General features: G+C 39.6%; 2 protein-coding genes across 2 annotated transcripts in view; both read right to left on the reverse strand.

Annotated features, from left to right (window-relative positions):
• DNAI7 (dynein axonemal intermediate chain 7) overlaps nt 1–23,861 on the reverse strand; it is an 88,553-nt gene that overhangs the window by 18,257 nt on the left and 46,435 nt on the right. The window lies entirely within an intron of this gene.
• LOC122423875 (elongation factor 1-alpha 1-like) lies at nt 20,575–22,319 on the reverse strand. Its single transcript, XM_043441325.1, has one exon. It carries the CDS (start codon nt 22,259–22,261, stop codon nt 20,873–20,875), a length of 1,389 nt encoding a protein of 462 aa, XP_043297260.1. The 5' UTR covers nt 22,262–22,319; the 3' UTR covers nt 20,575–20,872.

Genomic DNA, 23,861 nt, shown 5'->3' on the forward strand with positions numbered 1-23,861 from the left:
GTTTCAGAAAATTTTCCACATACTTTTTTCCTATAGCTAAATTTTAATGCATAGTGTTTTGTCAAGTCTCAACAATTACCAAAGTGGAGTTTTTCTTTGAATTACACTAAATTTATAATAAGTCCATTTTAAAAATAACATTTTAAAAACTGTTTGTGTGGAAATGTGGACAGAATAGGAAGCAGAGAAGGTAGTTAAAGTATAACTTTTTCAATGACATCTTGGTTCAACTGGTTTATGAATTGGCTTCTAACATGGAAGAACTTCATAGGACACTAGCAAAGTATTTTTCATTGCAACTTGATTAATGTGCAGTTACTGTAATGTGGTATTTTAATATGTATGTAACTTGAATTTGAATAAAAACATAACTTGGATCATGAATAAGATAATGAAAGCTGAGTAGAAATTCCAGAAATAGATCTCAGGAGCCACTTGGGAATGTAGCATATGGCATTTCAGGTCAATAGGAAAAACTTAGGTTTACATGGTAAGTGTTTTGAGAGTGCTCACTAAGATCTGAAATAAAATAAATTTAGATTCTACCCTACTTTACATATTTAGAAAAGGCAGAGGAAGCAGAGACCAAATTGCCAACATCTGTTGAATCATAGAAAAAGCAAGAGAATTCCAGAAAAACATCTACTGCTGCTTTATTGATTATGCCAAATCTTTGTGTAGATCACAACAAACTATGGAAAATTCTTAAAGAGATGGGAATACCAGACCACCTGACCTGACTCCTGAGAAATGTGTAGGCAGGTCAAGAAGCAACAGTTAGAACTGGACATGGAACAACAGACTGGTTCCAAACTGGGAAAGGAGTATATCAAGGCTGTATATTGTCACCCTGCTTATTTAACTTATATGCAGAGTACATCATGGAAAATGTTGGACTGGAGGAAGCACAAGCTGGAATCAAGATTGCCAGGAGAAATATCAATAACCTCAGATACTCAGATGACACCACCCTTAGGGCAGAAAGTGAAGAGGAAGTGAAGAGCCTATTGATGAAAGTGAAAGAGAGTGAAAAGGCTGGCTTAAAACTCAACATTCAAAAAAAACTAAGATCATGGCATCCGGTCCCATCACTTCATGGCAAATAAATGGGGAAACAGTGGAAACGGTGGCAGACTTTATTTTTCTGGGCTCCAAAATCACTGCAGATGTTGATTGCAGCCATGAAATTAAAAGATGTTTATTCCTTGGAAGGAAAGTTATGACCAACCTAGATAGCATATTAAAAAGCAGAGATATTACTTTGTCAACAAAGGTCCGTCTAGTCAAGGCTATGGTTTTTCCAGTAGTCATGTATGGATGTGAGAGTTGGACTGTAAAGAAAGCTGAGTGCTGAAGAATTGATGCTTTTGAACTGTGGTGTTGGAGGAGACTCTTGAGAGTCCCTTGGACTGCAAGGAGATCCATCCACTCCATCCTAAAGGAGATCAGTCCTGGGTGTTCATTGGAAGGACTGATGCTGAAGCTGAAACTCCAATACTTTGGCCACCTGATGCGAAGAGCTGACTCATTTGAAAAGACCCTGATGCTGGGAAAGATTGAAGGCAGGAGGAGAAGGGGATGACAGAGGATGAGATGGCTGGATGGCATCACCGACTCAACGGACATGAGTTTGGGTGGACTCTGGGAGTTGGTGGTGGACAGGGAGGCCTGGCGTGCTGTGGTTCATACAGTCACAAAGAGTCGGACACGACTGAGTGACCGGACTGAACTGAACTGACCATGTTTCTAGGGCTTTCCAGGTTGCACAGTTGGTGTGAGTGAGTGTCACTCAGTCGTGTCCAACTCTTTGCGACCCCATGGATTATAACCCACCAAGACCACGAGGCTCCACTGTCCATGGAATTTTCCAGGCAAGAGTACTGGAGTGGGTTGCCATTTCCTTCTCCAGGGGATCTTCCCAACCCAGGGATTGAACCTGTACCTCTTGAGTCTCCTGCACTGGCGGGTTCTTTACCAACTGCAAGCCTTCCTTGGTGACTCAGATGGTAAAGAATCTGCCTGCTAGGCAGGAGACCCTACAGTCCTTGCGGTCGCAAAGAGTTGGACAGGACTGAAACCGTACACACACGCACCATGCTTCCACTTTAGGCCCTCACAATTTGTTCTCTGCACAGTGGTCAGAACAACCTTTCTAAGTCATGAACCATGCCACTCTCTTACTTAAATAGCCCTCTAATGGCATCTCATTGAATCTACAGTAAAATCTTAACTTCTCCCTCTGGCCTGCAAAGCCCTGCTTCACCTGGCTTCTGCTTTCCTCTCTCACATCATCACATACCACTTTCTTCCTTGTCCACTCCGCATCAGTCCACTGGCCTTCTTCCTGGTCCTCACTTCTGTCTAATGACCTTTGTCATTATATAGCTGATTCCCTCTGGCCATTTCGGCCTCAGCTTTAATAGGAACTAATCACACTAGCCATCTGTAACCATCCAATTTAGCTACTACCAGTCACTCCTACCATACCCTCCTGCTTAATTCTGCATATGGCATTTATTAATATCAGCTATCTCCAGTTTTTTCTGACTTGTTGGCTTCTCCTGACTTGCAAGTATTATAAATCATGAGAGCAGGAATCTCATTTGCCCATCACCACTGTCCCCTGAGGGCCAGATAGTGCCAACATATATAAGTAGGCATTCAAAAAAATATTTGCTGAGTGAGTAAAGAAACAGAACAAGGTCCAAGGTATGACCAGGTAAATGGGTGGTCCAAGTAAATTTGTGGGAAGCTGAAGGTTGTTGACTCTTAAAGGTAGGTTTTTTCATGTGGGCTATTCTTATAGACTCTAAATCTATCCATGACGATGCCAAGAAGTCCTCAAATCTCTAAGGCACTTTCTCCATACTTTTTCCTCTGAGCAGAATAATTTCCTTTCCATCTAAACTCCTCCATACCTATCAAGAGATTTAGCTCAAATGCTATCTCATCAGAGAAGACTTCCAATCTGTTCAATTCTGTTCTTTTCTTTTTTGGATTTATTTCTCTCTCAACTGCTATGCCTAATCTCTCTCATTATATATATCAGAATATATGGTAACTGTTACACTTCTCCTCCTCAATCAAATTTCATATAGAAGATAATTAGTAAATTTTATGTTTCATATATATGTTTTACATATTACACAGACTCATATTTATATTAAATATATGTGTGTGTGCTCAGTCACCTGGTCATGTACAACTTTTTGCGGCCCCATGAACTGTAGACTGCCAGGCTCCTCTGTCCATGGAATTTTCCAGGCAAGAAAACTGGAGTGGGTTGCCATTCCCTTCTCCAGGGGATCTTCCCAACCCAGAGACTGAACCTGGGTCTTTTGCATCTCCTGCACCGGCAGGCTGATTCTTTACCACTAGCGCCACCTGGGAAGCACATATTAGATATATACAATAGATACATACTCACATTTATGTTAAATCTGTTTAGAGTATCTTAAAGACAAAGGCTATTCTTTTAAAAATAATTTTATTTTATCCATTTATTGTTTGGTTGCATTTGGTCTTCACTGTTGCACAAGAGGGGCTACTCTCTAGCGGCAGTGCAGGGGCTTAGCTACCCTGTGGTATGTGGAATCTTCCCAGACCAGGGATCAAACCCATGTCCCCTGCAATGGTAAGCAGATTCTTAACCACTGGACCACTAGGTAAGTCCAAAGGCTATTCTTAACTTGAACTTTAAAATTTTCAAAGGTTCATATATTATCATGCATGTTCCTTAGATCACCAAAATATTTCTGAAGATAGTTATTATTTTTATTTAAAAAAGCAATATTTCTCATATTGTGCTATGCTTAAATTGTGCTATTCTAAAATTTTTCTAAGACATGTTCATTGGGAAGACAGCATTAGCCAATACTGCCAATATTATTGCATTAGTATTACTACATACGTAAATGAACTGAAATGTGGTATTCAGAGCCCTCTAGTGGCATAGTTCTTAATAGACCCATGAAAAAGAAACATAATTTGGACCATCTTCTAAACCTAAGAGATTTAATTTTTAAATTAACAAAGTACTAAACACTTGGTATTTATAATCAGATCATGTATCAAGCATAATTCAGGTATTTGGGGCCATAAGTTTCTACTATATTATACTATACTAAATTTTACTATACTAAAATTTGCCTTGCAATCTGCCTCCAAATTTGTTAAAAAGATACAGTATTTACTTATTAGCACTTATTTATTAAAAAGAAATGTAGCAGTAAATTAAAATATGCCAACCTAAAATTATAAAAATAAGCAACTTATCCTAAAGAAAAAGTTTAAAAAATAGAGAAATCTCAAAAAAACAAAAAAAAATAGAGAAATCTCTTCCTCTAAAGCCAAACACAGTAAGTCTGCCTACTGATCTTACAGGCAGTCCCACACAAACACATGCACACATACACAAACAAGTTAAAGTTTCATGAATTTATATGCCAGCTTTTAAATTTTATAATGTACTTTGCCACACCAAGAAAACAGTGTTATGAGTGAATTTAGGGTTAGGATAGTTTCTATGTTGCTGTGAGTATAAAGGAATATGAACCTCACCACCATCCATAAATATTGCTTCACATTCTGACTTACAGCTGGACTGCAAGAAGCACATTTCTTCTGAGGCTGCTGTGAGGTTAGAAGTGAAACTTTCCTGTTACCACATGTACATATACCAGATCACTCCAGGGGTCACAACTGCGGAGGAGAGGGTCCCAAGAATTCCTGGTGACAAGCTTGTAGACTCCCTAAAGTAGCACAAATGGTTAGCCAACAGGAACGGAGTCTTAATTAAGTGCCTCCAACACACAGAACAATCTTAAGGTGGGTTCTGGCTGACTTCTTTCATATGGCAAGTGTTCTTACACAAGTTGTTCACAACAAACCAAGTTAGGGCCTACTTTTAATCACTTAACCATCCATTCATTCGCTTATTCCTCCATCCATTCAACAAACATTTAGGAACTTCCCTGGTGGTCCTTCTCATATTGCCCATGGGCTTCTCAAGGCAAGAACACTGAAGTGGCTTGCCATTCCCTTCTCCAGTGGACCGCATCTTGTCAGAACTCTCTACTATGACCTATCTTGGGTGGCCCTGCACAGCAGAGCTCATGAATTTGAGCAAACTCCGGGAAGCAGTGAAGGACAGGGAAACCTGGCATGCTGCAGTCCACAGGGTTGCAAAGAGCCAGACACAACATAGTGACTGAACAACAGCTAGCAGTCCAGTGGTTGAGACTTGGCCTCACAATGCAGGGGGTGCAAGTTTGACCCCTGGTCGGACAGCTAGGACCCCACATGATTCGAGGCCAAAAAGCAAAACATAAAAAATAGAAGCAATATTGTAACAAATTCAACAAAGACTTTAAAACTGGTCCACATTACAATTGCACTCATCTCACACGCTAGTAAAGTAATGCTCAAAATTCTCCAAGCCAAGCTTCAGCAATATGTGAACCGTGAAATCCAGATGTTCAAGCTAGTTTTAGAAAAGGCAGAGGAACCAGAAATCAAATTGCCAACATCTGCTGGATCATCGAAAAAGCAAGAGAGTTCCAGAAAAACATCTATTTCTGCTTTATTGACTATGCCAAAGCCTTTGACTCTGTGGATCACAATAAACCGTGGAAAATTCTGAAAGAGATGGGAATACCAGACCACCTGACCTGCCTCTTGAGAAATCTATATGCAGGTCAGGAAGCAACAGTGAGAAATGGATATGGAACAACAGACTGGTTCTAAATAGGAAAAGGAGCATGTCACGCCTGTATATTGTCACCCTGCTTATTTAACTTGTATGCAGAGGACATCACGGAAAATGTTGGACTGGAGGAAGCACAAGCTGGAATCAAGATTGCCGAGAGAAATATCAATAACCTCAGATATGCAGACGACACCACCCTTATGGCAGAAAGTGAAGAAGAACTAAAGAGCCTCTTGATGAAAGTGAAAGAGGAGAGTGAAAAAGTTGGCTTAAAGCTCAACATTCAGAAAACTAAGATCATGGCGTCCAGTCCCATCACTTCATGGCAAATAGATGGGGAAACAGTGGAAACAGTGGCTGACTTTTATTTTTCTGGGCTCCAAAATCACTGCAGATGTTGATTGCAGGCATGAAATTAAAAGATGTTTATTCCTTGGAAGGAAAGTTATGACCAAACTAGACAGTATATTCAAAAGCAGAGACATTACTTTGTCTAGATGGACAAAGGTCCATCTGGTCAAGGCTATGGTTTTTCCAGTGGTCATGTATGGATGTGAGAGTTGGACTATAGAGAGCTGAGCACCGAAGAATTGATGCTTTTGAACTGTGGTGTTGGAGAAGACTCTTGAGAGTCCCTTGGACTGCAAGGAGATTCAACCAGTCCATCCTAAAGGAGATCAGTCCTGGGTGTTCATTGGAAGGACTGATGTTGAAGCTGAAACAGCAATACTTTGGCCACATGATGCGAAGAACTGACTCACTGGAAAAGACCCTGATGCTGGGAATGATTGAAGGCGAGAGGAGAAGGGGATGACAGAGGATGAGATGGTTGGATGGCATCACCGACTCAATGGACATGGGTTTGGGTGAACTCCCAGAGTTGGTGATGGACAGGGAGGCCTGGCATGCTGCAGTCCATAGGGTCGCAAAGAGTCGGACACAACTGAGCAACTGAACTGAACTGAAGAAAATCTTTAAAAAAATACATTATTGATTCCTATCATGTACTAGGACATGTGCTTACTGTAAATGTGAAGTCTATCAAGATATTCTTATCCTTAAGATCATAACTTAGTGTTTAAGTTAACAATTCTAATCATTAAACAAGGATAGGAGCATAGTAGAAAGACATCTAATTTAGCCTCACAATGAGGGGAGAACTTTGTGGAGGTAAGATTGAAGGTGATGGAATGAAATTTATATTTTAAAGCTGGACAAGAAAATGTTAGCATAACATATTCCCTGCCTGCACTGGCCCTCCCTACTGTACAATGGGCATATGCATTATGCATGAGCCAGACCTCCTGAAACGTGGGAATGCTTACCACAAAAATCAGTGTTTTTACCCTTCTTCTGAGGTCGGTAAGGTAAATTATTGAAGTTTAGCATTCTTTCCCAACTATGCAAGGGGTCGTGGTGATTTACTGCTCACTTTGTAGATACTTACCCAGATTATGTATCTTTGGTGAACTTTATGTAAAATGTCAGGGTATCATTTTGATGTACAATCCATTGCCTCCAAAATGTAGGTGACTAGCCTTGACTTCTAACAAGTGGAACAGTTCTCAGAGCTTCTGAGAGTCTGTCTCCCAGGTTATAATGATCAAATTGGCCCAAATAAAATTCTTTTTTCTCTTAACTCGATCATTAACTGAATTTTTATCAACAAATGTAAATCTTAAAAGACAAGTAAATGTTAGGTAAAGTGGATGAGGTTGATAGGAGGAAGGGAATTCCACAAGGACAGAATAGCAAGTGGAGTGTCATGAACGGAGGCTTATCATGAACTTTCCATTTCTAAAACCAAAAACAGAAAAGGAAATATTGGGTTGGCCAAAAAAGTTTGTTTGGGTTTTTCCATATGATGTTCCTAAAAAATCCAAATGAACTTTTTGGCCAACCCAATATATTGTTTCATTTTTTATTAGGAAAGGAATGTGTGTTCAGTACTTATTTACTGAAAAGTCAAACAATACATAAGTGTAAAGAGAATAAAAAATAACTGGTAGTAATACCATCCTGGGGGTTCCCAGGTGATGCAGTGGTAAAGAATCTGCCTGCCAATGCAGGAGATGCAAGAGACATGGTTTCAATTCCTGGGTCAGGAAGATCTGCTGGAGGAGGAAATGGCAATCCATTTCAGTATTCTTGCCTGGAAAATTCCTCGGATAGAGGAGCATGGCAGTCTACAGTCCATGGAGCCGAGAAGAGTCAGATGTAACTGAGCGACTGAGCACATACAAACCATCCCAACTTTCTCATACTCCCTCTCCTCCTGACCCCAAGATAGCCACTGTTTAGTTAAGCAGGCTGTCAGATTTTGTTCTCTGATTTCACAAATAAGTATTTTTTTCCCTGGCTCAGATAGTGAAGAATCCACCTGCAGTTGCGGGAGACCTGGGTTCAATCCCTGGATTAGGAAGATCCCCTCGAGGAGGGCAGGACAACCTACTCCAGCATTCTTACTTGGAGAATCTTTGTGGACAGAGGAGCCTGCTGGGCGATAGTCCATGGGGTTACAAAGTGTTGGACACGACTGAGTGACTAAGCGCAGCACAGGACATTGCAAATATAGTTTCATTCTTAAAAAAAATCTTAACAAAGCCTCTTAGGTATTTTTCCATATAAAAGTTATAGGTTCTAGTCCAAGATGGCGACGTAGGAGGATCCGGAAGCCATCTCCTCCCACAGACACATTGAATCCACAGCTGCACATGGAAAAACTTTCTCTTAAAAAAAAAGAAAAAAAACACACCCAAAAGCTAACTGAGTAACTCCTACACATCGTGTAAGTTGGAAAACGTCCATACTGAAGTGGGTAGCTGAGGCTGGGACACAGTCTCACCATAAACCCACCCCTGTGCAGCAATCCACAATCAGGAGGAAACTCACAAGCAAGAGGGGGAACAGAGAGTCTGAATACCACATCAGGCCTCAGCTTTTAACACCTGTGCCTGAGAAACTAGCCCCTCCAATATCTAGCCTTGAAAGCCAATAGGACTTAACTTCCACCAGGACCATAAGGTTACATGAACTGAGATGCAGTTATTAAAGAGCCCCCTGCACAGACTCATCTGCCCCAGGGCCCAGAGCAAAGGGGACCAGCTGAAAAGCAGCCTGGTTTTCTGTGGAAGAGGCTTATTTGATTATTTTAAAGTGTAGGCCTCTAGATGCCCATCAGCAGACGAATGGATAAGGAAGCTATGGTACATAGACACCATGGAATATTACTCAGCTGTTAAAAAGAATTCATTTGAATCAGTTCTAATGAGATGGATGAAACTGGAGTCCATTATACAGAGTGAAGTAAGCCAGAAAGAAAGACCAATACAGTATACTAACACATATATATGGAATTTAGAAAGATGGTAAGGATAACCCTATATGCAAAACAGAAAAAGAGACACAGATGTACAGAACAGAATTTTGGACTCTGTGGGAGAAGGTGAAGGTGGGATGTTCTGAGAGAACAGCATTGAAACAAGTATACTATCAAGGGTGAAACAGATCACCAGCCCAGGTTGGATGCATGAGACAAGTGCTCGGGCCTGGTGCACTGGGAAGACCCAGAGGGATCGGGTGGAGAGGGAGGTGGGAGGGGGGATCGGGATGGGGAGTACATGTAAATCCATGGCTGATTCATGTCAATGTATGACAAAAACCGCTACAATATTGTAAAATAATTAGCCTCCAACTAATAAAAATAAATGGAAAAAAAAAATAAAGTGTAGGCCTGAGGGGCAGGCATGTACTATAACACACACCGAGGGAACTTATGAATTACATTCCCAAAACAGAGGCCAGTGGGCACCATATCTTTGTGCTTCCCTTTTATTTTGCTCAAAGACTGCCAGTATCTGCCCCAAAGGAGCTTGTGTCACCCAGGGGCTAACCCTAGATCACCTGGCTCCGGTTGCTGGTGGGGCCCACCTGCACAGGTCCCACTAGACTGAAAAGAACAAAAAAAGAGCTCCTAACTGGTAGACTACCACCCCACGGCACAGCAGAGAGGACAGGCCCAGCAGCTCAGTGTGAAACAGTCCTAAGCGTTTACCAGCTATGATGGTTTATGGCTGAACACTTATCTGACAGCCCACTATAATCCTCCCTAGAGATTTTGGAAGGCAGGCACAGTCGGTTGTGAGCACCAGTATTTCTCAGGGAAAGCTTGTTCATGGATCTGGCGCCCTGGTTTTTACATCTGGTATGCAGGTGACTCAGTGGTAAAGAATCAACCTGCAAAACAAGAGATACGTGTTTGATCCCTGGGTCGGGAAGATCCCCCGGAGAAGAAAATGGTAACCTACTTCAGTGTTCTTGCCTGGAAAACCCCATGGACAGAGGAGCCTAGTGGGCTACACATGGGGTCACAAAGAATCAGACATGACTGAGCTACTAAATAACACCACCACCACCACCCTGGTTTTTATGGCTGCTACCCAGGGAGTGGCCTCTGAGTGCTTGATTCTGGTGGCCAACAGAGCTTGTATTCATTAGTTCAACAGGATGGGAGCAAGGGAAGAAGTAGCTTTTAACTATCACCTCAAGGCTCAGCTCAGAGGGAGTAGAAAATTCCAAAAGACCATCTCTCAGTCTACCCCTGAGGGAGGACAAATATATGCATATTTGTATATTTTTTAAGTTGTTGCTTGGGAATTCCCTGGTGGTCCAGTAGTTAGGACCCTGTACTTTCACTACTGAGGGCACGGATTCAATCCCCAGTCAGGGAACTGAGATGCTGCAAGCCATGAAGCTCAGTCAAAAATAAAGAAAAAAAGGTTGTTGATTGAAGGTCTGGCTTCAGGCTGGACCTAGGTGCTGACTGAGCTCCTTCCTTTTGGGACACTGACAGCTCTTGGCACACCCTCAACTACTGGGAGTCACTAAAAATAAAGTAGGTGCTTATACAATCACAAAGAATTGAGAGAAAACAAAAGCAGTGTTGAAGGATAAATTTCATCTCCTACACAAGGCTTCTCCTTCAACCCTGGGAGAGATGGCTGTTTTATCTAACCAATACGGAGAGTCAAGGAAAGTGAAGAAACAGAGGAATATATTCCAAACAAAAGAAAAATATAAAACCTCAGAAAAAGACTTTAAAGACTCAGATGAAAGGTCATAGAGATGCTCACTGAGCCTAGGAGAAGAATAAAGGAACAAACTGAGAATTTTAACAAAGATAAAATATAAGAAAGTACCAAATAGAAGCCATGGAGCTGAAGAATAAAATAGTGAACTGAAAAAATACAACAGAGAGATTCAACAGCATACTGGATAAAGCAGGAGAAAAGGATCAGAGAACTCACAGACAAGGCAGTAGAACTCACCCAAGCAGAAAGAAAAAAGAATGAGAAAAAGTAAAGATAGCTTGAGAGACTTATGGAATAATCAAGCAGAGCACCATTTGCATTATAGGGGTCCCAGATGGACAGGAGAGAGAGAAAGGCCAGAAAACTTATTTGAAGAAGTAATGGATGAAAACTTCCCAACCTGGGGGATGAAACAGACACCCAGAACCAGGAAGCCCAGAGAGTCCCAAGGAAAGATAAATTCAAAGAAGCTCACACGAAGATATATTATAATTAAAGCACCAAAAGTTAAAGACTGGGAAGAATCTTAAAAGCAGCAGGATAAAACAACTTATTACATACAAAAAGTGAAAACTGAAAGTGAAGTCGCTCAGTCGTGTCTGACTCTTACAAAGGAGCTTCCATAAGACTATAAGCATATTTTTCAGCAGAAAATCTGTAGGCCAGAAGAGAGTGGAATAACATATTCAATGAGCTATTAACAAAAGAAAAAAAAAGTAAGAATACTCTACCCAGCAACATTTTCATTCAGAAGTGAAGAACAGATGAAGAGTCTTCCAGACAAGCAAAAACTAAAAAAGTTCATTGCCACTAGATCAGCCTTACAAGAAATGTTAAAGGTACTTCTTTAAGCTGAAATGAAAGGGCATTAGTTAGCAACAGGAAAACATGGAAATATAAATCTCATTGGTAAAGAAAAACATATAGTAAAATTCAGAATAATATAAAAATGGCGGGTTAATCATTTATAAAGCTAGTATGAACGTTAAAAGACAAAGTAGTAAAATAAACATAACTATAATAATTTAGAGATACACAAGATAAGAATATGTAAATTATGACATCAAAAACATAAAATGTAGCAGTGGGGAGTAAAAATGTAGAACTTCAGAATACATTCAAATTTAAGTTGTTACCAATTTAAAACACACTGCTATAAATAAAAGTTGCTTTACGTAAGTCTCATGGTAACCATGAAGCCAAAATCTACTGTAAATACACAAAAGATAAAGATAAAAGAATTTAAGCATACCAGTATAGAAAACCATCAAACTGCAAAGAAAGAGAGGAAGAAAAGAACAGAGGAAATACAAAATAACCAGAAAACAATTACCATGACGGCAACAAGTATATACTTATTAATAATTATCTTAAATGTACATAGGATAAATTTTCCAGTCATCACAAGAAGCAGAGTGGCTGAACAGATAAAAACACAAGACTCAGCAATGTGCTGCCTATAAGAAACTCACTTTACATATAAAGACAGACATTGAAAGTGTAAGGACGAAAAGAGATATCCTATGTTAATAGAAACCAAAAGAAAGCTGGGCAGCTATACTTTTATCAGCAAAAATAGGTTTTAAGATGAAGAGTGTAATAAAAGACAAAGAAGGTCATTACACAATGATAAAGGAGTCAATCTAATAAAATATAGCATTTACAAATATTTACACACCCCAACATAAGAGAACCTAATACATATATATATATATGTATGCATATATATATATATATATATATATATCTCAAATTAGACATAAAGGGAGAAATAGAAAGCAATACAATAATATTAATAGTAAGAGACTTTAATATCCTAATTTTATCAATGGATAGATCATCCAGACAGAAACCAATAAGGAAACATTGGCCTTAAACAACATATTAGACAAGACAGACTTAACAGACAAAAACAGAATATCCCACCCAAAAGCACCAGAATATATGTTCTTAAGTATACAAGGAACATTTTCCAGGATAGATCATTTATTATGTCACAGAATAAATCTTAATAAATTTAAGAAGACTGAACTCATATCAAGCATCTCTGATGACAATGGTAGGAAAGTAGAAATCAATTACAAGAAAAAAACTAGAAAATTTACAAATATGTGTAGATTAAACAACATGCTACTGAACAACCAATGAGTCAAAGGAGAAATTTTTAAAAATATCTTGAGACAAATGAAAATGGAAATACAATACACCAAAACTTATGGGATAAGGTGAAAGCAGTTGTAAGACAGAATTTCACAGCACTAAATGCCTATATCAAGAAACAAAAAAGATCTCAGATAAACAACTAATGTTAAACCTCAAGAAATTAGAAAAAAAATGAAGCTCAAAATTAATAGAAAGAAATAACAAAGATAGGAGCAGAAATAAATGAGAGAGACTAAAAGGATAGTGAAAAGATCAATAAAACTAAGGTCCTTTTTTTTGCAAAGATAAACAAAATTGACAAAGCTTTAGGTAGATTTACAAAGAAAAACCCTAAACCTCACTCCTAACCCTACCCCCTAAACCCTAGCTCATACCTGTACCCTTACCTGTACAATAAAACCTAACTTAACCTTAACCAAAAAGCCATAAAATCATATATCATATAATCATATATCTACAGTTATAAACCATAAACATAAACCTAATCATAACCAGAAATTGAAACCAAAACCATAGCACATACATTGTAACAAGAAACTGAAATCAGAGCCATAAACCATAGTTTATAACCAGAGACAATATATTACAACCAGGGAACCATAGCCATAAGCCATCAACCATAACAATTAACTATAACCACAACTAAAATATAAACCAAAAATGATAAACCATGCACCATAATCATAAGCTCTAACCTTAACCTAGCCCCAGGTCAGCTCCCATACCACTCCTCAGCCCCAGTCTTAGTCCTTTAAATCACAAACCCCAATCTAATCAAATCATACAGAGACATCACAGAAAGAAAACTATATGTTAACATTCCTTCTAAACAAAGATGTAAGAATCCTTCACAAAATAATAGCAATATGAAACCAACAGCATATTGAAGAGATTGTGAATCGTAAGCAAGTGTCTCAATACCAGGAATTCCAGGTTGTTTAGTATACTCAGCCAAGCAATGTAATAAATTATTAAATGAAATCCAAGCAATGTAATATAAGACAATTATTGCGTGATCATATAACTTGATGCAGAAAAAGCTTTAAACAAATACTAGTGTTATTTCATCATATAAGCACTAACAAAAGTAGGAGGAAAAGGAGATTCATTCAATATGATACAAAACATTAGAAAAAACACATAGCAAACATCATGCTCAATGCTGAGGACTGAAAGGTTTACCTCTGAATTCAGTACAAGATTAAGATGCTGACTTTTACCTTTGTTACAATATTGTACTGAAAGTTCTACCCAGGGCAATTAAGAAAGACATAAAAGGCATCCACATATGAAAGGAGAAGGTAAAGCCATATCTATTCAGACAGTGACAGTATCTTATATATAACTTCCCAAAGAATCAACAAAAAATTACTTGAGCTAGTCAACTAATTCAGCAAAGTTACAGGACAAAATATCAATACACAAAAAACTATTTGCATATACTAGCAATAAATATTCCCCAAAGGAATTTAAGACAATTCCACTTTAAATAATGTGAACACCAATAAAATATTTAGGAAAACATTTAATCAATCAAGGTGCAAGACTTCTACGCTGAAAATCACAAATCATGTCTGAAAGAAATGAAAGAAAACCTAAATGATGTGAAGACATCCCATAGTGATGGAAAGACTATTGTTAAGATGGAAATGTTACATAATGAGATCTACAGATTAAATGTGATTCCTATTAAAATTCCCAAAGGCTTTTGGGGAGAAAAACACAAGTTTATCCTAACATTCATATGAAATTTCAAGGGACTCCAAAGAGCAAAAACAATCTTGGAAGTCAAAGTTGGAGGCTCACTCTTCCCAATTTCACATCTTAGTACAAAGCAACAGAAAATAAAACATTGTGATATTGGCATAGAGATATAGATCAATGGAATTGAATGGAGAGCTAAAAAATTTTTTTGTTGTTGTCCAGTCAACATGTCCGTGTAGAGTCACTGATTTTTGATGAGGGTGGAAAATAATAAATTGGGAAAAGAATGATTTTATCAACAGATGGTGCTAGGCAACTGACTATCTATGCACACAGGGATGAAACTGAACTCTCATACCACATACAAAAATGAACTCAAAATAGATAAAAAACTTAGTCAGTTCTCCATATCTGTGGGTTCTGCATCCACAAGTTCAACCCACTGTGGATGAAAAATATTCCAAAAAATAATTCTAAGCTAAGTTGCTTCAGTCGTGTCCGACTGTGTGTGACCCCATAGACGGCAGCCCACCAGGCTCCCCCATCCCTGGGATTCTCCAGGCAAGAACACTGGAGTGGGTTGCCATTGCCTTCTCCAATGTATGAAAAGTGAAAAGTGAAAAGTGAAAGTGAAGTCGCTCAGCCGTGTCCGACTCTTAGCGACCCCATGGACTGCAGCCCACTAGGCTCCTCCGTCCATGGGATTTTCCAGGCAAGAGTACTGGAGTGGGGTGCCATTGCCTTCTCCAAAAATAATTCTAGAAGGCTCCAAAATGAAAAACGAATTTGCCTTGCTGACAACTATTTACATAGCATTTACATTGTTTTAGGTATTGCAAGTAATCAAGAGATGATTTAAAGTATAAGGGATTATGTGTGTAAGATATATGCAAATATTAAGCTAATTTATATAAGGAACTTGACCATCTGTGAATTTTGGTATCCACAGAGCAGTCCTGGAACCATTCCTCCATGGAATGACTGTATAAATTCAAGAAGAAAAAATGGTGATAAATCTTCATGACGTTGGATTTAGCAGTGGTTTCTATGATTTGACACCAGGACACAAACGATGAAAGAAAAAATAGATAAATTAAATTTTCTCAAAATTAAAAACTTTCATGCCTCAAAAGACATTATCCAGAAAGTAGAAAGACAGTCCACAGAACAGAAGAAAATATTTGCACATTATACATTTGATAAGACTCTGTTATTCAGAATACGTCAAGAACTTTTATAACTCATCAACAAAAAGACAAAGAAACTAATTTTTTAAATGGACAAATGGCCTGCATAGACCCTTCTCCAGATGAGATATACAAATGGTCCACAAGCACATGAAAAGATGTCAAATATTTTGCTGGGCAAAATAGTATAAATGATGTGAGGCCATGGGCAGTTTTTAGGGTGGTGGTGATTGTGTGCTTTAGTCACTAACTTGTGTTTGACTCTTGGAATCACACAGACTGTAGCCTGCCAGGCTCTTCTGTCCATGGGATTTCCCAGGCAAGAATACTGGAGTGGGTTGCTATTTCCTTCTCCAGGGAATCTTTCCGACCCAGCAATCAAACCCAGGTCTCCTGCACTGCAGGCAAATTCTTCACCGTCTGAGCCACCAGGGAAGCCCCTACAAAATGTTAAGGTGTTTGAAAGAGGAGAGCTCCAACAACAAGCACCAGAGAGCTAATGGAGGAGTATCTGATGAGTGATTTTTTTAAGTCTGTTTGGTGCAAACAGATTGAGCTGGTTATATTTATTCCTCATAAGGATACTATAAGGAATGGATCCACTGTATATAGTTTAAGGTGTTTAGGATTGCTGTGCTTCGTAGTAGACCCTAGCTAGCCAGTCTGAGCAGTACAGTTATAAGAACTACAAATCCATCAATGAGAATTCTACAAGCCCCTTTGGCAGCCACAAGGTGTAACCTGTAGAGGGGCATTTTTACTGTAAAAGCTATTATGCATGCTGATCAGATGAAAATATAGGATCAAGAGTTAGATATTGTTTGGGCTCAGTACTGCATTATTAAAAAGTTTAGTGAACCTATAATATTTTGGATACACACTAGAAGTGGAAGAGATCCTACTAAGGTGTATAAAAAAGTAAATTCCTGCTGCTGCTGCTAAATCGCTTCAGTTGTGTCCGACTCTGTGCGACCCCATAGACGGCAGCCCACCAGGCTCCCCCGTCCCTGGGAGTCTCCAGGCAAGAACACTGGAGTGGGTTGCCATTGCCTTCTCCAATGTGTGAAAGTGAAAAGTGAAAGTGAAGTCGCTCAGTCGTTTCCGACTCTTCGCGACCGCATGGACTGCAGCCCACCAGGCTCCATGTCCATGGGGATTCTCCAGACAAGAATACTGGAGTGGGTTGCCATGCCCTCCTTTAGGGGATCTTCCCAACCCAGGGATTGAACCCAGATCTCCGCATAGCAGGAGGTTTCTTTGTCATCTGAACCACCGGGATAGAAAGAGTAATTAATGTTGGAACTAGTGTTGTTTTGAATAAGAATAGAATAGAATAAATAGAAAACAGAAAATAAAATAGAAAAGAATCAACTCCATACCAGTGAAAGTGATAATTAGAAACATCTGTAACATAAATAATGTCATGATATATAAGGGTAGTGCTTTGAGCTAGTGATTCTTTGGATAGATGGAATTGCCTGGCTATGGGTATGAGTGGTTAAGAGTTACGTTAGAGTTAGTAAAGATGCTACTAGAGAGTCAGAGAAGATTCATAAAACGTTAAGGCTGTTGTCATTAAATTGGTTAAGAAGGACTAAGCTAATAAAACGAGTACACTGAAAGTGGTAGTATTAATTCAAACTACATTATTTTTTCATATTAGTGCTATTATTAGGTGTAATAATGAATTTTTAAATTGGAGGTTGGGATTGTGTATGTAATCAATGTAATAGGTGTTTGATACCATTACTAGCAGGGATAATCCTAGTGCAGCTTCGCCGGCTGTAAAAACTGGTAAGATGATGGATATTATGCTAGCTAAATGGGTGTCCAGAATTATTAGGGTTGCCATAATAAATAATGACATTATTCCCTCCAGAAATAGTAGGGAGGATATCACACAGGAGTGGTATATTAAGACCCCCTAGTGTTAGCTGCTTCAGTCATGTCCTACTCTTTGTGACCCGCCTGTAGCCCACCAGGCTCCTCTGTCCATAGGATCTCCAAAAGGCAAGAATACTGGAGTAGGTTGCCATTCCCTTCTCCAGGGTATCTTCCTGACCCAGGGATCAAATCCACGTCTCCTGCTTGGCAGGCAGATTTTTTTACTGTCATCAGGGAAGCCATCAGGGAAGCCCCCAGGGGAAACTGTAAATACTAGAGTAATATTTATGTAGACTACAGGAACTTGATAATTATGAATTTAATAATTTAATGAGTGAAAAATAAAAACTGCTTTAATTTAAACTAATTATCATATTTGGCCCACTCTAAGCCCTTTTGAGTCCACCTGTAGGCTAAATTTACTGCTAGTGGTGAAATTAGGATTAGTCCTATGAGTATTGCTATTAGGTTATTTGAGATGCTCAGGGTAGGGGCAGAATTTCTAGGTCACACAGAGAAGAAACATAATGGTCACTATGAAAAATTTTAAGGAGAAACTGTAGGCATGCTGATCCTATAATGTCAAATCTGCATTTGTAAGGACTTGATTTTTCCATGTGTTTAGTTGGGGAAGTTAGAAAGCGATAAATACAAGAAAGCTTTTCTGGATGATGTCTCTTTGTCACTAATACATTGCTAAAATGTTGGTTAATAAGTTCAAGTATAAGAATGTTGAGTCTAAACAGAAGCGTATGACCAGACCAGAGAGTTCAAGAGGGGCTAAGAGGGCTCTTGTAAAAGCCTGGGGGCTGGGGTTTATTATTTGGAATGCACAGGTTTGATGGGTTACCATGTGTCATTGTGTAAGCAGAGGCTTATGAGCAGGGGGCTGACATAAGCTTGAATAATTGTGCCGTGCTGTGTGTGCTCACTCAGGTTTGACTCTTTGTGACCCTCCGGAATGTGGCCCACCAGGATCTTCTGCCCATGGGGTTTTTTGGGCAAGAATAACGGAGTGAGCTGCCTTTTCATCCTCCAGGGGATCTTCTCGACCCAGCGATCGAACCCTCGTCACCTGTGTCTCCTGCATTGCAGAAGGATTCTTTACCTGCTGAGCCATCGGGGAAGCCAAAACAGCTACTGCAAATTTAAGAATAGTGAGTAGAAAGAGAATAACAAATGCAATGAAGGCTGTGTTAGGAATAATGCTTATTAGGGCCAGGGTTGCCCCTCCAAGTAAATAAATTAACAGTTTCTGCTGGATCATATGGTAGCAATTAACTACCATATGATCCAGCAATTCTATTTCAGGGCATTTATCTGAAGAAAACAAAAGTACTAACTCAAAAAGAGGTATGCACCTCTATGTACACTGAAGCACTATTCACAACAGCCAAGACATGGAAGCAATGTAACAGTTCATCAGTGGATGAATGGATAAAGAAAATGTGATATATAGCGACAACGGAATAATATTCAGCCATAAAAAATAAGGAAACCTTGCCACTAGAGACAACAAGGGGGACCTTGAGGGCATCATGTAAAGGGAAATAAGTCAGACAGAGAAAGACAAATACCATATGATCTCCCTTTTTCTGTGGAATATAAAGAAAGAAAGAATTTAAATACAGAGAACAGATTGGTGGTTGCCAGAGGTTCAGGGTGGAGGTAGACAAATGGGTGAAGGTGGCCAAAGGTATGAACCTCCAGTTATAGAGAAATAAATTCTTGACTTGAAATGTACATGATGACTATAGTTAATAATACTGTATCGTATATTTGAAAGTTCGTAAGAGAGATCTTAAAAGTTCTCAGCACAAGGAAAGAATTGTTGCTATGTATGGGGATGAATGCTAACAAGACTCAGGGAGATTATTTCACAGTACATAGAAATATCAAATTTATGTGCTATATACCTGAAACTAATATAATGCCATATGTCAGGCACATCTCAAGAGTTTCTGAAATTAAAGTATATAAAATCTATATCATTTTGAATGGCTACTACTTGACTGAATATTTTATAATTAATCTGTGGACTGTAATTTCTAATATAAAAAAGCCAGTGAACACTGCAACATTTTTATTTAGTTGTCTTGTGATTTCATAATAATAAATCACTAAAATGAAAAATCACTAAAAGGTACATTTCCATAGTACCAAATTTCCCTGAAGATTGTACAAATTTCCACTTTTAATAACAGTACGTGAAAATGGCTGCAACCTCTCACACTCACTCTGATATGAAGTGATATAATGTCAGTTCTAATTTGTTTACTTATTTGGTTATCTTTTCATATCTTTATTGACCAGTTGCATTTCTCTTATTGATCTGCCCAAGTCTTTTGCCTAATTTATATTAGGAACTTGTCTTACCAATTTGTACAAGTTCTTTATATTAGGATACTAACCATTTGCTTGATATGTTTAAATATTTTTTCCAGTCCATTATCTTTCAGCATTGTTTATAGTGAGGTTTATTTGACAGAAATGTTCAAACCCATAATCTCCTTTTCTTGCAAGGTTTTGGTTTTGATGCACTAATAAGGAAGAAAGATCTTAGGACTTTCATGGTGGTCTAGTGGTGAAAAATCAGCTACCAGTGCAGAGGACACCTGTTCGATTCCTGGTCTGGGAAGATTTCACAGGTAGCTGAGTAACAAAATCCGTGTGCCACAACTATTGAGCACACCCTAGAGCCCATGTTCCACAACGAGAGAAGCCACTGCAATGAGAAGTCCACCCGCCACAATGAAAAATAGTCCCTGTTCATTGCAAGTAGAGAAATCCTATGCATAGCAATGGAGACCCAGCACAACCAAAAAAAAATGACGACAAATTTTTTTTTTTTTTTCTCATTAAACTTTTTTTAATGGGTCTCAAATTCTGTGACAGATTTTTGGTCAAGTTGTTTTCATTAAAAAGTACTGATTTTAAAAACTAATAACTTAAACTGCCACACACAAAACATATGGTCCACAAAAACATTCTCCTTTCCTTCTGAAGGTTTTACGATGCATTGTTATCATTAACCAGTCTTTTACTATCAAACTTAAATGGCCAATTGAGACAAACAGTTCTGAGACCGTTCTTCCACCACTGATTAAGACTGGGGTGGCAGGTGTTGGGGATAATATTCATTTAGCCTTCTGAGCTTTCTGGGCAGACTTGGTGACCTTGCCAGCTCCAGCTGCCTTCTTGTCCACTGCCTTGATGACACCCACAGCGACTGTCTGTCTCACGTCACGCACAGCAAAACGGCCCAGGGGAGGATAATCAGAGAAGCTCTCGACGCACATGGGCTTGCCAGGAACCATATCAACAATGGCAGCGTCACCAGATTTCAAGAATTTAGGGCCATCTTCCAGCTTTTTCCCAGAACGACGATCAATCTTCTCCTTCAGCTCAGCAAACTTGCAAGCGATGTGAGCTGTGTGACAATCCAGCACAGGTGCATATCCAGCACTGATTTGGCCTGGATGGTTCAAAATAATCACCTGAGCTGTGAAGCCAGCAGCTTCCATGGGTGGATCATTTTTGCTGTCACCAGCCACATTGCCACGATGGACATCTTTGACAGACACGTTCTTGACATTGAAGCCCACATTGTCCCCAGGAAGGGCTTCACTCAATGCTTCATGGTGCATTTCTACAGACTTCACTTCAGTTGTTACATTGACTGGAGCAAAGGTGACCACCATGCCAGGTTTGAGAACACCAGTCTCCACACGACCCACAGGGACAGTACCAATACCACCAATTTTGTAGACATCCTGGAGAGGCAAACGCAAGGGTTTGTCAGTTGGGCGAGTTGGTGGCAGGATGCAATCCAGAGCTTCAAGCAGGGTGGTTCCACTGGCATTGCCGTCCTTACGGGTGACTTTCCATCCCTTGAACCATGGCATGTTAGCACTTGGCTCCAGCATGTTGTCACCATTCCAGCCAGAAATTGGCACAAATGCTACTGTGTCGGGGTTGTAGCCAATTTTCTTAATGTAGGTGCTGACTTCCTTAACAATTTCCTTGTATCTCTTCTGGCTGTAGGGTGGCTCAGTGGAATCCATTTTGTTAACTCCAACAATTAGTTGTTTCACACCCAGAGTGTAAGCCAGAAGGGCATGCTCACGGGTCTGCCCATTCTTGGAGATACCGGCTTCAAATTCACCAACACCAGCAGCAACAATCAGGACAGCACAGTCAGCCTGGGATGTGCCTGTAATCATGTTTTTGATGAAGTCTCTGTGTCCTGGGGCATCAATGATAGTAACATAGTACTTGCTGGTCTCAAATTTCCACAGGGAGATATCAATGGTGATACCACGCTCACGTTCAGCTTTCAGTTTGTCCAAGACCCAGGCATATTTGAAGGAGCCCTTTCCCATCTCGGCAGCCTCCTTCTCGAACTTCTCAATTGTTCTCTTGTCGATCCCGCCACATTTGTAGATCAGATGGCCAGTCGTGGTAGACTTCCCTGAATCTACGTGCCCAATGACAACGATGTTGATGTGGGTCTTCTCTTTTCCCATTTTGGCTTAGGTTTAACGGTGGTTTTCACGACACCTGTGTCCTGGCGGCAAACCCGTCGAAAAAAAAACGACAAATTTTTTAAAATAGCTTTTTTTGTTTTGTTCAGTGCCTTCCAGTCATGCCCAACCCTCTTGTGCCCCAGGACTACAGCACTGCCAGCTTCCCTGTCCTTCACTATCTCCTGGAGCTCTGCTTCAAAATCACTGTCCATTGAGTCAAATGATGCCATCCAACCATCTTCATTTTGTCATCCCCTTTTCTTCCTGCCTTCAATCCTTCCAGCATCAGGTCTTTCCAATGAAGTCAGATTTCACATCAGGTGACCAAGTTATCAGGCTTCAATCTTCAGCTATCAGTCCTTTCAATGAATATTCAGGACTGATTTCCTTTAGGATTGACTGGTTGGATCTCCTTGCAGTCCAAGGGACTCTCAAGAGTCTTCTCCAACACCACAGTTCTTTTTAATAAATATGATAAAATAACTTCCCTACATTCTCTTCAAATATTTTTTATTATTTTATGAGTTTTGATTAGTTTGTTTTTATATTTAAACCTTTGATCTGTTTTTTTTTTTTGAGTCTGTAGAGGGAAGTATGATTGGAAATATATTTTATTTCATATCTTAGCTAGCTGTCTCAGAGACAATTATTATATTAAACTCAACCTTTCCCTTCTCAAGTTCTATAAATTATTTTACATAGATATTGGATCTCCTACTTCTTTCCACCATTTATTGTACCACTCCTATAAATTCCATCAAATTATCTTTATCCCCTTCTTTTGAGCTGCTGATTTTCTTTATAAATCCAGTGATTTTTGCCCCTTGCAGGAGACTCACACTTACAAAAAGTGCTCAACAAATGTGTTCTGTTCAGAATTAGTGGCAAGGGCAGGCCCAGCTGATGACTGTTTCCACCTGCTCTTTCCTTTCCTAGCCAGCTGAGCAGGGCAGTGGGTCTGACCTGGGGGATTCTTCACTCTATGAAGGTTACTGCTGCCCCCCTCAATTCCCCTCCAAAATCTTCCTTCAGCACAGGGGGATGGCTTTCCCCCTGCCTTGGTACACTTAAGCACGACTATAGGATTTCTCTGCTTCTGTGGAAATCACACATACTTAGCATTGTTCATAATAACTTTTCAGAATGCTATGGGGCATTTGGAAGAATGATAGAGCATATGGACATAAGCGTGAGTACCTATACACATGCCCGTGTGGTGTGATGACAGGATTGGTTCCCCAAAACAGGGGTGCTCACTAAAGTAATGTTAGTGTCATCTTCTAGGCAATCTTCTCTTTTTCCAACTGCCTGATGACAAAGTTCTGCCAGCCAGGTTCCTCCAACTACCACTCACATGATTCTCAGTCGTGCTTCCCAGACTGTAGTGAAGTTTCATAAGGTAAAACTAATTGTCTGATCATTACTCTTGGTTCCCTAGACTAATTATTTGAGAAGAACTTCATTCACTCTGCCTTAGAATATGGATTACCATCGAGTAGAATGCTTTTCCTTAATGTACTTCTTTGGTATTATCAACAGCAGCATTGGTACATCCCCTGGAGGAGGTCATGGCAACCCACTCCAGTATTCTTGCCTGGAG

The sequence above is a fragment of the Cervus canadensis genome, chromosome 21, assembly GCF_019320065.1.
Source record: "Cervus canadensis isolate Bull #8, Minnesota chromosome 21, ASM1932006v1, whole genome shotgun sequence".
Lineage (NCBI taxonomy): Eukaryota > Metazoa > Chordata > Mammalia > Artiodactyla > Cervidae > Cervus > Cervus canadensis.

Excerpts from the sequence above, each read along its gene's own strand:
- LOC122423875 (XM_043441325.1), bottom strand. The coding sequence starts at position 22,261 with ATGGGAAAAGAGAAGACCCACATCAACATCGTTGTCATTGGGCACGTA.